The sequence below is a fragment of the Colias eurytheme genome, chromosome 17 (genome assembly GCF_061535395.1).
Source record: "Colias eurytheme isolate Ceu_HAF_F1 chromosome 17, ilColEury1 Martin Lab GWU primary, whole genome shotgun sequence".
In the NCBI taxonomy this organism is placed as follows: Eukaryota; Metazoa; Arthropoda; class Insecta; order Lepidoptera; family Pieridae; genus Colias; species Colias eurytheme.
The window spans coordinates 1,535,894-1,551,328 of record NC_142996.1 but is presented as its reverse complement, the minus strand read 5'-3'; the positions used below and the strand labels follow the sequence as shown (position 1 = coordinate 1,551,328).

The 15,435-nt window shown below is 36.8% G+C and overlaps 1 protein-coding gene across 4 annotated transcripts; it reads left to right on the top strand.

Annotated features, from left to right (window-relative positions):
• Nucleotides 1-225: 225 nt before the first annotated feature.
• Nucleotides 226-14,131, top strand: Mlf (myeloid leukemia factor). Of its 4 annotated transcripts, XM_090111476.1 has the most exons (9): nucleotides 226-481; nucleotides 5,461-5,627; nucleotides 6,300-6,412; nucleotides 7,094-7,196; nucleotides 8,324-8,444; nucleotides 9,757-9,888; nucleotides 11,012-11,089; nucleotides 12,287-12,325; nucleotides 12,722-12,859. In XM_090111476.1, the coding sequence occupies exons 1-8, from the start codon at nucleotides 429-431 to the stop codon at nucleotides 12,315-12,317; spliced, it is 798 nt and encodes a 265-aa protein (XP_089967602.1). In that variant the 5' UTR covers nucleotides 226-428; the 3' UTR covers nucleotides 12,318-12,325; nucleotides 12,722-12,859. The 4 variants fall into 4 exon arrangements, with proteins under 4 accessions (XP_089967602.1, XP_089967600.1, XP_089967603.1 ...); XM_090111474.1 differs by lacking the exon at nucleotides 12,287-12,325 and having other exon boundaries at nucleotides 12,722-14,131; XM_090111475.1 differs by lacking the exon at nucleotides 12,287-12,325 and having other exon boundaries at nucleotides 228-481; nucleotides 6,300-6,391; nucleotides 12,722-14,131.
• The last annotated feature ends 1,304 nt before the right edge of the window (nucleotides 14,132-15,435 follow it).

Below are 15,435 nucleotides of genomic sequence, written 5' to 3'. Positions count from 1 at the left end.
TTTTAGGGAACTTTAAATGGATCTTTTCATACTATTTAAAAATATTCGAAAGGTTCAAGACAAGATAATATTTAACTTGCTCTGTGGTTCTAGAGGTTCCAAACCACAGTTCCAAACTTAATTTGAAACCGTCATGGAACCGTTTATTTTTGATTATTTTTATTATTTATCTGCACACGCAGGTATTGTTTAATCTGTTATATGGGCGAGGCAGAGACAAGAGAGTAAAGTCAGATTGTAGTTTTGTTGTGAGAGAGCGAATGTGCTGCTGAATTGATAATTGATATTTGCTAGAGCTTTCGGTTTTGCACAATCATACGTGTTTATCTGCAAATATTGAATTCATTGCGCTTTGGGTGAATCTCTGTAACTTATTGATTTTATCTAAAAGATCTTTTTCTCGTTTATATTCCTAGAGAGCTAATAAAATGTCTCTTTTCGGATCTTTGATGGCGGACGTTGAGGAAGATCCATTTTTCGGGTAAGCTTCGTTTACTTTTCGCATGGAATTGTTTCATTAGCAAGGCCATAATAATTAACAGCTTACAAATATGTGGAATATCACTAATAATACATATGCGTAGTATGAAAGCTCAAAGCCTTAAACTTAAGGAATGGAAAATTTTATTCCAATGGTGTTCTTTTAGAAGAAATATGTTACAAGTTACAAGAAACGACAGATACGTATTGACTAATAAGTTTACACGTGAACGAGATTTTCGCAAATATTGCGACGGTCGTTTGAATGTTTAAATAGCTGTTTTTATACTACCCTCTTTCATGTGACTTTTTTCTTTCAAATGACTGAAGAAAAACTTACCTATAATATAGTGTGTGTATTTCTATCAATTGTATTTTAATTCAGTATATGATAAACTAGTGGTCTTATACGGCTTCGCAAAGGAATATAAATAAATATTAAATGGCCTATAGAACTAAAGGATCACATAGCCAACGGTGATAAGTTTTTTAGATTAATTTTCTTGTATTTTAATCATGAGTGATCATCAACTGTGTGGTATTAAAGATAAGTTTTGAAATAGGCTTATCTGAATTAAATCATCTTGAATAGGTATTTTATAAAATAAACTAGCTGACTAGAATTTGATTCACAATTTAGATTGTACCAATAAAATATGGGTGTGACTTTCAGTGTACTTAATATTACACAGCAGCGCTTTTAACATACACTCAAAACTGTACTGGTTTGTTCAGGTTTCTTTGTTATTTTCACACAAAATATATTGGATTATTTGATAAATGGTAATCTGTAATCATGGTCCATAATATAGCTGTGAATACACTTCAAGACTTATTATGCAGCTGGGAATACCATATTACTACCATGCATTGATGCAGCAAAACTGAATTTATTTATTTTTTTATTTATTTATAATCTTTATTGCATAACATAAATACAAATTTCACACACACAGACAGGACATTTGATGCAAAGGGCGGCTTTATTGCTTCAAGCAATTTCTTCCAAGCAACCCGAGCAACCAATGTATTGAAAAAAAAAAGAATATTATATGAATAAATGAATTTATTTTAGACAATAGTGAATCCTCTCTTCCTTACTACATTAATGTTATAAACGAAAAGTATGTGTTTTTATTTCACATCCTATTAACTGAGTGATTATATGATATGTTTTTATTGTCTGGAAATCTTAACTAATAATAAAGGTATGTTTGGGCTAATCCTTGTCATCGCCTATTCTGTGTTAGTTCTCAATATCTTACTTTGATTCCATTATCACATTTTAACTTATAATTTCACTAACTTTCCGCCCGCGGCTTCGCCCGCGTTTTAAGAGAAAACCCCGCATAGTTCCCTTTACAGTGGGATTACCGGGATAAAACATATTCTATCTCTCAAGTTGGATCGAACTGCGCATGGTGTGCGAATTTTATTATAATCGGTTAAGTTTTTTTTTTTTTTTTTTTTATATATTAGCGGGCAAACGAGCTGGCGCGTCACCGGATTAATGCGATGATTGGCGCCGCCCATAATCACCCACAAGACCTGTATGGTTGCAGGTGTGTTGCCGGCCTTTTAGGGAAGAGTACGCTCTCTTTTTGAAGTACCCTAAGTCGTATCTGTCCGGAAATGCTGAGCTCGGGAGGTCGTTCCACAGAGGAGTGGTGCGTGGAAGAAAGTTCCTCCTAAATCGCACGGTGGAAGAGCGCCAAGTGTCCAGATGTTGAGGGTGATATTTCAACTTGTGGCGAGCAGTTCTATGGTGAAATTCAGCAGCCGGTATTGTTCCGAACAGTTCGTCAGAGCATTCGCCGTGGTAGATGCGGTAAAATACGCAGAGAGATGCAACATCTCTACGGAGAGCCAAAGAGTCCAGCCGATCAGTAATACGAGGGTCGTCCACTAATCGAGTAGCTCGTCGCTGGATTCGGTCAAAAGGAAGGAGCTGATACTTGGGTGCTCCGGCCCAGAGATGGGAACAGTATTCCATGTGCGGCCTGACTTGAGCCTTGTAAAGTTGTAGGCGTTGGCCGGGTGTGAAATACTGTCCCGCTCTACAGAGCACACCAAGTTTTTGGGAGGCTAGCTTAGCTTTTCCTTCCAGATGACAACGAAACTGGACATCATTCGATATTTCGACTCCAAGTATACTAATGCTGGCTGAGACTCTGGTGGGAATGCCCTGAAAAACTGGAGACACGACGAAGGGAGTTTTTTTGGTGGTAAACGCGCAAACTTGTGTCTTTTTTGGGTTGAACTCAACAAGGTTATGTTTACCCCAATTGGAGATCTCCTCAAGAGAGTTCTCAATTTGAGACACAAGTTCGTTCCGGTGCTCAGTAACGGTATCCCGAGAAATATTGCATCGGCCGGTATACTGAGCGTCAACAGTGCTGTCGTCTGCATAGCAATGAATGCCACTAGATAGTAGCATGTCATTGATATGCAGAAGAAACAAAGTTGGAGAAAGAACGCAGCCTTGTGGGACCCCAGCATTCACAGGCTTGGATTCGGAGCACGAACCGTCGACAACGACTTTGATACTCCGCTCTGTGAGGAAACTGGTGACCCACTGACACAATTTCTCGGAAATCCCATATGATGGTAGCTTTGATAGGAGTGCCTTGTGCCAAACCCGGTCAAAGGCTTTCGCTATGTCCAGACTAACTGCTAAAGCTTCACCCTTGCTCTCAATAGCAGTCGCCCATTTGTGAGTCAAGGGCGCCAAAAGATCGCCAGCTGAGCGACCTTTACGGAAACCGTATTGGCAATCGCTAATCAGCTGGCGCTCCTCTAGAAACTCAAGAAGCTGGCGATTGATAATTGATTCCATTACCTTTGAGAGCAGAGAGGTGATAGCAATAGGTCTATAATTGGACGGGTCTGAGCGATCGCCTTTTTTGGGAATGGGATGTACTAAAGAGGTTTTCCAGGAGCTTGGGACTATGCCTGAAGAGTACGAGTACCGAAAGAGACGCGTTAAAACTGGAGTCAGTTCAGGGGCACACATCTTTAACACAATGGGGGGAATACCGTCGGGACCACATGACTTATTCACATTTAGAGAAAGAAGGGCTTTACGTACAGCTTTTTGCGTGAAACGTATTTCCGGCATAGAGCATGTAGAGTGCGGTATGTGCGGCGGTAATTTACCTTTATCCTCTAATGTGGAATTTTCTGCAAAAAGAGAGCCCAGAAGATCGGCTTTCTCTTTTGCAGTGTGTGCCAACCGATCATTTCCCATGTGTAAAGATGGAAAAGATGGGCGACAGAAATTGCCTTGAACGGCTTTGGCGAGAGCCCAAAAAGCTTTTGTTCCAGAAGGAAGGTGGGCTAGTTTATCACCTAGTTTGGCAATATACTCCGACTTCGCTTTTGCAATTGCTCTTTTGAATGACCTTGAGGCAGAGTTCAACTTCTTTTTGAGGGTACTGGAATTTGTGTCTCTAGCCGCTAATCCTGTAACCCAGGCCTGGTAGCATTCCTGTTTCCAGCGAGCAGCCGCTTTACAGGAACCACCAAACCAGGGCTTTGATTTGCCACCGATGGGCACCTTAGAGCTAGGAACAAAGAGTTCCATGCCCTGCAGCAAGACATCAGTGACAGATTCTGCACAAGCGCTAGGATCATTTTCTGAGAAGCAAACCCTGCCCCAGGGATACGAAGAAAAGAATGTGCGCATCCCATCCCAGTCTGCTGACTTGAAGTGCCATAAGTGACGAGAACTCGCACAAGGGCGGTGATAGAACGTTATTGGCACTTCACACCGCACTAGGCAATGGTCTGACGAGCCGATGGGTGCATCGACACTAACCTGATAGCCTTCAGGGTGGGAAGTCAGCATAAGGTCTAACAGGGAAGGCAAATGATCCTTCACATCGGGCACTCTTGTAGGTGAGGGCACCAATTGTGTCAAACCATAGGCAATGGCGAGCTCATAAAAAGATCTCCCTGCATGGTCGGTTGTACGAGAATTCAGCCAATCTGTGTGGTGGGCATTGAAATCGCCCAGTATCACGACTTCAGCAGAGGGGATCTCACGGAGTATGTGATCTGTCACGGATTCGATGTGCTCCACAAGTTTGTTTGTCTCCGTGTTACCACTGTGGGACCTATAAAGGCACGCATAGATGCGCGGGTGGTCGTCGCAATCTATACGCAGCCAGAAGATTGAAAGGTCCTTGACTTCAAGGTTCCCAAGGCGACGAAAACACAAGTCCTGACGGATGTACGCGCATACACCGGCACGCGGCAGGAACTTATGTTCCAGACTGTAGCCGGGGTAGTGAAGATACGAGGTATCGAGTGGGGAGGAGATTTGTGTTTCCGTTAAGAAGAACATCGCCGGCTTCGTGGATTCCAGGTGATAGTGAATGGAATTTATGTTCGAGTGCAGACCCCTGACGTTACAGAAATCCACCTGTAGTGTGGAGAGGGGTGTGGAAAGGCGATTCTTCTTATTGGCCCGGGAAGAGGATTTGAGCGAAATTTTGCCCACCCCAGAATACGCTGGGCAGCCTGAACCAGAGAGCTCAGGGAGGGATTCTCCTGCACAATCTGTGCTGGTACCCTCCTGGGGTATAATATATCTATTTAATTTCGCTGCCATAGTTATTTAAGGGGGGGGGGGGGAGAGATGGGCGCCCGGTTATCACGCTGACCTTTGCGAAACGTTTTTAAGAAGATAAAAACTTCACGCCGGTGTTCTGCGTGACAGTGGTTCTACCCCGGACGAGCTACCGCCCATTCGTGCTACTTACAGAGTATATAAGCAACTGTAGCTCTACCACTATGTAAATTGATCGCCAGAGCCTCGTTCGTCGATCAGCAGGGTGCACCGCGAGCAGGTGAGGTTGGCTTTGGCTGTTAGGTGTTATACAGCCATGACACCCCAAATTAAGTGGCTTAGGAGTCCATTGAGGACAAACATTGTGACACATATATAATTTCATGAGATGTTCCTTGATTCGATTCCAGATCGCACATGCGCCACATGCGTCAGATGAGCAACATGATGAACTCCATTTTCTCTGATCCTTTCTGCATGCTCGGTGAGGGAACCCTGTCTCTCATGGGGCCGCGCCACGGTAGCGCTCTCATGCCATTCATGCCACAAATGCCGTCGATGAATACTTTGTTTGCAGGTATTATTGGAATGCTTTTTATGTGCAATGCGATTTATTATGTTTACTTCTTTTTTTTGTAATTTGTAAAAATGTTTATTGATGTATATTTAAGCGTTAACAAAGTCACATTTTATGTTAATTTTTTTTTCACTTAATGATTGAAGTGAGAACTAATTGCATCATAAAAAAACTAAAAATAATTTACCATTAAAATATTTTAGAATATTTATATTACTTACTAGCTTTCCGCCCCCGGCTTTGCTTTGTGTTAAACCTAATAAATGATATAGTCAAACCTTCTACTTGAATCACCCTATCTATTAAAAAAAAACGCATGAAAATCTATTGCGTAGTTAAAGATTTAAGCATACATGGGGACAGAGAAAGCAACTTTGTTTTATGCTATGTAGTGATTTATATTTATTTGTTTTTGATATCACAATATATATTATATTCAAAAAAATGTTTCTATTTTAATTTTTAACGTGATAACGTTTTTAAAATCGTTTTAGTCGGGTGAAATGTTCAGAAACTTGTGTCACACCAAAACCTCACGAGCGCGATCGCAGGTATAACGAGAGAGAGACGGATCGATCTCCCGTCTCATCTCGAGCGCTGCCACCAATAAGACGTTATCACGTAAACATCTCGATCGTAAACCTACTTTACAAACAACCAATTTTTTTTTAGCAAATAATATATCAGATGGCAGCATGGGGCCAGGCACTTCGTTTAGCAGCAGCACTGTAGTTATGTCCAGCGGACCAAATGGAAAGCCGCAGGTATACCCACAACATATGACTGTAAGCATACATTTTAGTGTATTATGAACATATTTTAATGATAAAATACGGGTATATTTGCACAGTTTAATGTAGAGCACTTGTGAATAACTGAAAATGTATATTTTAATGTGGTAGTAATAAATAAAAATAAAATGAAATATTCATGGCGCGGTGTGTCCCTTAGACACATAAAACTGAAGGAATAGAATAAATTCGATCACTCTGGCGGGTCAGAATCGGGTCAGGCTGAATTGGTCAGGCATCCGCCCCGGTTTGGCGCGAAAGGATTCGGGTTCGAGTCCCGCCTCGTGATCGAATTTTTTCTATTCTTCATAAATTTATATGAAATATTCAGTTAGATATTGTTTTGTTTGCTATTGATATCCATCCAAGAGCAACACATGTGGAATGCAACTATTCTATTTAAAAAAAAAAAATGTTGTGTGGTTTTATGAAACCACGGTAAAAGTGATACTGTTCGAACGGTTCCGAACACTGCTTTGTGTAGCGCATGTCGCGTGGCGATACACGCGACATGCGCTACACAGACCAAAAAGTTTGAGACGATGTAATAAAAGTTTCACTTTAAATACAATCACACTGTTTACACTACAAAATTACTTGAGAACTTAACTAAAACTCGAAGTACCTGTATGTATGTATATGAAAGCAGAAATTAAAACTATAAACTATCAACAGGTATACAGTTCATCAAGCAGCACAAAGATCGGTCCCAATGGAGTGAAGGAGACGCGCAAAACTCTGCAGGACTCTCGCACTGGGGTCAAGAAAATGTCTATCGGTGAGTATGTGTGTATTAGTTTATCATTTAAACATAAAATAAACTAGGCAGTCAGGTTTTACAACTCTGGACCTTGATTCAATCACTTAAAATAATTATAACCTTCCTGGATATACGCCACTAAAAAGGATTGCTAAATGTAAAATAATCAGTCACTGAAAAAATGTAGATTTAGTACAACACCAGTAAAATATATTTCAAGCAAAGGATTGAACAAATAATTTGATATAGAACACTATCAATTTGGTTTGTGGTCAAAACACATGATAAAATGTTTTATTTCTTGGTTATTACATTAATTTTGTACATGTTGACCTAATTACTTGTAAAAATAAAATGGATCAATTCAGTCCCTTTTTGACAAAGCTTAAACATATATTTTAGTTGGTTTATAAAAAAGAAGACAAGACAATGATTATGATGATTTGTAATTGTAAGTACTTTCAAAAACTTCAATCATTTTTTCAATGACAACCCTATTAGTACCTCAGTACTATTTTCCGCTATTTACATATTTAATGTATTATTAAATTACCTCAACTAATATTAACAACTAGCTGTGCTCCGCGGTTCCACCCGTATTGCTCCGCTCCTGTTGGTCTTGCGAGATGATATATAGCCTATATCCTTCCTCGATAAATGGGCTATCTAACACCAAAAGAATTTTTCAAATCGGACCAGTAGTTCCTGAGATTAGCGCATTCAAACAAACAAACTCTTCAGCTTTATAATATTAGTATTGTTAGACGTAACTTTTGATTTAATATTTTTGTGGATGAGTAGTTGTCAAATGTCAATATAGTTGTCACTGTTTCCTGTCCGAACATGCTTAGCTGTTGTATACTATAAATTGCCGCGTTCCTTTGACTCGTGGCGCATTCGTATGAATCGTGCCTAGGGGCTCGGACGTTGTTTATACGACGTTCGACCCAACTACCCTCACTTTGCTAATAGTCGTTGACTTGCTGCGTTTTGTTATCAACTACCTACATCAATTAGGTAGCTGTGTAGAATCACAGTACATTCTTATTACATTCAAACTAATATTTAACCCGGCCTCTCTCTCGTTTTAATTTCTTACAGTAGAGATATCTATTACCTATCTAATAAATATAAATAATTACCAGGGCACCACATCGGCGAGCGTGCACACGTGATCGAGCGGGAACAGAACGTGTACTCTGGGGACGCAGAGGAGCGGCAGGAGTTTATCAATTTGGAGGAGGATGAGGCGGAACAGTTTGACAGGTTTGTATGAATTAAATAAATATTATTTGTTTGTATTAATTTTTATTAATTAATTGATATTTTGCTTTGTAGAATTCAAAATGTTTTAAGGCCGATTTTTCAATGCTTGGTTAAAACTTATCCGTCAAATAAAGTATTACACGATAATATTAAAATGTCACTTGAAAACTCTCAAATACGGACAATTAGAAAACGTTTTTAAAATGGTAGTTTTATACATGATTCGACGAATAAGTTTTAACCAAGGACTGAAAAATCGCCACTTAAGAAATATAAATTTAAAAATAGATTTAAAGATTGATCTCAAGGTGGGATTATAAATTTGTCTATAATGGAAAACATACTTTCTATGCCAGTGCAGGTTAGAATCTATCACACTGGCTAAGTGGAAGCTGTCACAGGAATAACATTATAGCCATCTGTTAGCAAGGGATAGCGTTAATAAAAAAAATGGAATGTCGACAATAAATAAACATGAATGCATATTCAAATTCAAAATTATTTATTGTGATTCACAGGTTATAAGTTTGGTATTACATTATGTAAAGGTGATCCTCTTTGTACTAGATCCCACCGCAGGATTAGTGCATTCATAGTTTTTTAGAATACTAGCTTTCCGCCCGCGGCTTCGCCCGCGTTTTCAAAGAAAAACCCGTTCCCGTAGAATTTCCGGGATAAAACCTATCCTATGTCCTTTCTCGGGTATCAAAATATATCTATACCAAATTTCATGCAAATTGGTTCAGTAGTTAAGGCGTGATTGAGTAACAGACAGACAGACAGAGTTACTTTCGCATTTATAATATTAGTATGGATTTGAGAATATATTATATCGCCTAGGTTGCCAGTCAAAAATTTTGGGTTCATCAAAAAGAACTATGAACGCACTAATCCTGCAGTGGCATCTAAGACTAGCTGTGATTTGCCATGTGGCGTATAATATTTGGGAATTGTTAATTTATTTAGGACCTATTTTTCAATGCTTGGATAAAACTTATTCGTCGAATAATGTATAAAACTACCATTTTAAAAACGTATTCTAATTGTCCGTATTTGCCAGTTTACGTGACATTTTAATATTATCGTGTAATACTTATTGGACGGATAAGTTTTATCCAAGAAGCTTATATCTAATACACTGGAGATTTCAGTATGAACATTAACTTGTAACAAGAAAATATGACCTTGAATGACGCCTGTATGTTTTTTTATCCCAAAAGGGATTAAAGTATTACATAGATAATATAAGCTTCTTGGTTTTATCCAAGCATTGACAAATCGGTGCTTATTTGACTTAAATGGCAAATTCCAGAGAGTTCCAAGAGCGCGCAGCCCGCAGCGCGCGCATCACATCTAGCGCGCACACACACTCCCACGCGCACTCACACTCGCACGCACCTCGCCACGAGCCGCGCCTCGCGCTACCCGCACCGCCGCCCGCTACGTGAGTATTGTTTTACATAAATATTTCAGGACAATTTTCACACACGGCACATTCAAATTCCATACTAAGAGCCGGTCTGTGTGAACGGACCCTATTAGCTTTGCGCCAGCGGCTTCGCCCGCGTTGTAAATGGAAAACTGGCATATTATGGGAATGTTCCCGGGGATGGGGATGGGGGGAATGTGGGATTTCCGGGATAAAAATTATCCTATACCTTTAGTCAAACAACTATAAATTTCAGTTAAATCACCATAAGTTTTTATTATCAACTATAATTATACTTAATCGAGAAATCATTCAGATTTTCAAACACTTCATATGAAAATCTGAAAAAGTAAGCATTAAGATGCTTACACATATTTGAAATAATAAAAACATTTGATCATGAAGCAGCATTCGAACCAACAGTTTGATCAAGGACTCCTATCCTATCGTGATCGATTTTTTCTACAACAGGATATTCATAACATGTTTATTGATAATATTGCTTATTATTATACATTTATTAGTTTACGGTTATAGAGTAGTAAGCTAGCATGAAGATTTTTTATTTGCAAATATTGCTTTAATATGCCTCTTTATTTTTTTATTTATACATATTTATTTTTCTGCATTATATTATGTTTGTGATGGATAGGTGGATAAAGTATTTTAAAGAAATTAATTTCTTTTGATATGCACAGTATAAATGGCGCGTTAATTTTTTGCAGTAAGTATATTTTTTTTGCATTTGACGAAGATAAATTAAATCATTTGTTTGACTTACAACTTCAGCAATAATAATTTAAGAAATATTCGGTTTAAAAATAATTTGTATATTTTAAACAGACTAATTAGAAGTATTAAATAAATAACGTTTTAAAATACGTCCGTTTGTCTTTTCAAAGTTTCCTCTAAAATGTAAATCGTGTCGAAATATGCCTCCGTTTAAATGCCCAAAAATTTTGCAAACTACCCTCTAAATGAACAACTCTTTCTAGATTTTCAAAGATCCCGCGTTTATTAACACCTTAAAACTAATCAAAGTATATTCTATTCAAAGTCAATGTTGTTTTTATTAATTTGTCCACCATCCACCACGAGTAGTATAGCGTAGTGTAAGTAGCTAGCGAATCTCTTACAGTGAAGCACCGAGACGAACTCGCCCGAGCGCTCGACGACCTCTGCGTACCACGGCCAACCCTTTGGCTACTTCTTCCAGGTAATATGCGATGGAATATAGGGAGTATTCGATATATAAGTGTCAGTTTTTTGACGTGACAACGTCTTAAGCGCGTCACACACGGTGAAGATACCATAATATTTTATCTTAAGATACTGTAATATTTTATATTACAGTAACTTAAGGTATCCGGTATCAGCGTTCTGACCATCATTTTTCTTTTTGTCATTGCGTACTAAGACCCCTGTAGAACCGCCATCCTGTTACAAATTACCCGAAATTTGTGGGTCATTTGTAACAGGATGGTGATGATGATATAGTATCTTCACCGTGTGTGACGCGCTTTATAATTCGATAAAGCCGGCTGCACGAACGAAAAAACATGACGCTCTGAAGCGTTCCATGTAAGGCTTGAAGTGCAAGTGAGAGCGCGGAACGAGCGACAAAGAAGCACAATCAGACGTTGTCACGTTCAACTATCGTCAGTAAACCGACTTTACAGACAAACAATTTTATGTGGGGGATATAGGGAAATAACATTTAATTTTTGTTTTTTTGTTCTATTTTTATGTGGGTTTTTTGGGGATGCCAGCCCATTGGCTTGTCCAGATAATATAATAGGGGGATATGGGGAAATACAATTTAATTGTTGTGTTTTGGCTCTAACTTTGTGGGTTTTAGTGGGGTATGCGATATAGGGAATTACGATTAATTTTGTGTGTTTTTTGTTGTAATTTTATGTGAAGGGATATAGGGAAATACAATTTAATTTTTGTGTTTTTGTTCTTATTTCATGTGGGTTTTAGCGATATGCGATATAGGGAAATACGATCATATTAATTATTAACCCTTTTTATAATTTGTGTTGGTTCTAATTTTATGTTGGTTAAAGTATAATTATTTTGTTATAAAACAAAATCAAAAAATTCACATTTTTTAATAATAATAAAAAAAATGGATTGCCAATTTTTTCCTACCATTCTATCTTGTCTGCCATCTTTGTCCCAATCCCATGAGAAATGTGGATAATAACTTGTGATTCCAATATTGATTAGCTTTTATGATTAAAATATTAACATTATTGTCTAATATAATTTTTTAATACAGTCTATGTTCTCTGTGTCCAATGTCCATCTAACAGGGTATTTAATAGCATAGATAAAATTAAATTTAAATACATAGTTAAGCTAATAAAATAAAATTAATAATTATTATTACATAAGGCATCGTTTCCAGTTCCAGATATTGGAGGAGGCGTTACTACTAATGTTACTAGTAATCATATTTATTTATTTATTTATGCTGTATATACGTTTGCTATGTTTTTCTATATATTAGTGCTTTCAGTGGATGCGGTGCATGAGTCCGCTTTTAGTTTTAGAGTTTTCAATGTTGTTATGATTTGTTTTAGCGTTTTTTTTTACGTTATTTCCCACTATTAGATAGTACTTTGTGCCCTCGTAAGAAAATATTGTATGTATGAAATATAAAATGTCTATTATCCGAAAAACATTTTCTTATCTATGAATTCGTCATAAAGCACTCTCTACTCATAATAATAAAAAAACACGTCTTTAACCAACGGAATTCACGGAGTTCCTTTAAAAGCACTTGCATAAAACTCCATACACTAAAAAATACTCTTTTGACCTTCAATTTTGCGTTTTGCAGGTCCGGTGTCCGTGAAGTGTACGGCGGCTCGCACCCGCAGCGTCACAGGAACAAACACCACAAGTCGCACCGACACTCGCCCGCCGACAACTAGACACCCGACACTTACACTGACACTCGACAAATAACACCAGACACTCCAGAGCGACACCATACAGCGACACTACATATGACGCCTTACACTTGACACCTGACACTCGACAGTGACACTACACATGACACCTGACACTTGACATTGACACATAACACACATACTAGACATTTGACACTTGACACTGATTGTGACCATAGACGAGTGTCGACGAATATTCCTGTAGCCCTGTAAATGCTGGCCGGTACGATTTATGTGGAAGAAGAAATTTAAATTTGATGTTCTGTTTGATTTTTTTTTAATTAGTGTATGAATTTTTTGACAGCTCACATTTTTTAATACTTTTTTTTCATGGTTTAGTAGTTGCATACTTATTTGACGAAGGTATAATTTTTACGTCATTTAAACGCTGGAAGTTTGTATATCGCTATAACTCATTTCATTTTAAATTCGTGTCTTTTCATGATGGTAGTTGCAACTAAATTTTTGTTCGATTTAAGAATAAAATTAATTCCATTTAAATTTCTTTCTGTTTTCAAGCTATTCCTTATTCCATGTTCTATCGCCTGTTCTTAATATCAATAGATTATAAATAATAATTAATTATAAATAAGTATGATAATTTTAGTGTAAATGTACGTAGGATATTTATTTACGAAATATAAATTCGATCTGATATGTAATAAGTATGCTGTAACATGAATAAAAATAATGAAACGTTTATTCTGTTCATTTTTTAAATCTAAATTACAAAATTCTTTCGAATTTTAAACGGAATAAATGTCAGATTTCAAAACGGAACAAAAAAATGCGAACCGAAATTATTTTAATCTTCATGTATTTCGTTTATTTTCACGAGATTTAAAAAGGGAATATTAAGAATTTCTAATTACATTCAATAGGAATTAAATTTCACTTATTTAAATATAAGGAAATTCTATTCATATATTTATTATTATTTTCTAAATTTTAAATCTCGTGAGCAGGACTGTATTAAATACCTCACTTCATACTTAATTTGAGCCTTATTGTTTCGTCATTAAGGTTTTATTTACACGCTTCCATAATCATAAATGTTTGTTAAATAAGTAATTAATGTTTCAAACTAAAAAACAAAAAAAAATATTTTTGTCCCTTTCTCTCTAGTGATAAAACATTGAAGAGTGAAGGGGTAACTGATTAGTTACTGAGAAATAAAATCTGTTAGAATTCATAAACGTAATAAATGTTTAAATTGCTCAGTGTTTTGTCTCTTTCCCTCATGAAAAATGACATGTGTGTGAGAGAGAAAACATTCTAGTATTGATTAAATATTTTTTTTAAATAAGATAGGTTTTAGTGCAAACGCATTGTATGTAATAACTTTAAACATTAGAAACAAATAGCTTTTGTAAGAATGGCACAAAATAGGTGCTGGACGCTTAAATATTTGTTTTGTTGTTGTCATACGTTAAAATGCGGGTTTTTTGACACTGGCAACTTTGATGTCATTGCCATTACGCAAAAAGCTAGGAACAGTGTACACACTGAGGCATATAATTACAATTTAATTTTAACTTCGCTGAAAGAGATGGAGCTATTTACAACGTATCTTGCGTCTTTGTCTTATAACATGTTAGCGTATACAGGGTGTCCCACTGTTGGTATACTAAGCTCAAAGGAGGTTATAGTTTTACATACGCTGAGTACGTAAAAAATAGTTAAAAAATTCCAGACGCATTTTTTTTTCAAATAGATGAATTCTTAAAACTCTATGTGTACACCCATAACAAGCGAGCCGCCCAACTTTGCCACCAGCACGTGAGCTATCGTTTAAGATTATGTTTTCATAGATAAAATGCTCATATTAGAGAAGCGGTATATGCCGGCTGCGCGAAGCTAGAGAAGAAAACATGGATTTTCAGGAAAAATTTAGCAAAAAATTTTGGACGTAATTTTTTTTTAAAGTATTTTTTACATGATCAGTGTATGCAAAACTACAAGTTCCTTCGCGCTTAGTATACCAATAGCGGGACACCCTGTATATTGAATATTGTTTCTGGTTGAGCTCCTTTTCACTTTTGATTGAATACTAGTAGTTTGAAAAGTAGTCGACAGTTCAATTGTAATAATATACCTTGGTACCAAATTGAAATAGATTAGAAAATACTATAAAATAATTACGGATTGTTTAGTATTTCAAATTTATGAATGATAAATGTAATAGGGATATAAATTATTGGATGGTTAAGTGAATACATAAAATATACTGTTAGAAAAAATGATTTCATCACATTTATAACCATAGACGATCTTTATAAATTTGAAATACTAACCGTTCTATATTCAAATTTGCCGCTAATTTTGACAGATCCTTCAGTCTGTCTCTTTCCGACGTTGACATTTCACTTCAACATAAAGTGTCTGAATAAATCTTTTTGTGTAATATTGATGTTAGATTAAGGTTGATGTTCCGACCGTCCCTCCATACATTTTTGATTACCTCTAAACACTTAACACAGACACTATTTCTTTAAAACTAATCATTTTATCACTTCTCTATAATGAAATGTGTGCGCGTTCGACCTTTTTAATCAATAATTTACAATATTTACTTAGAAAAACAACAGTAAAATACCGGAAA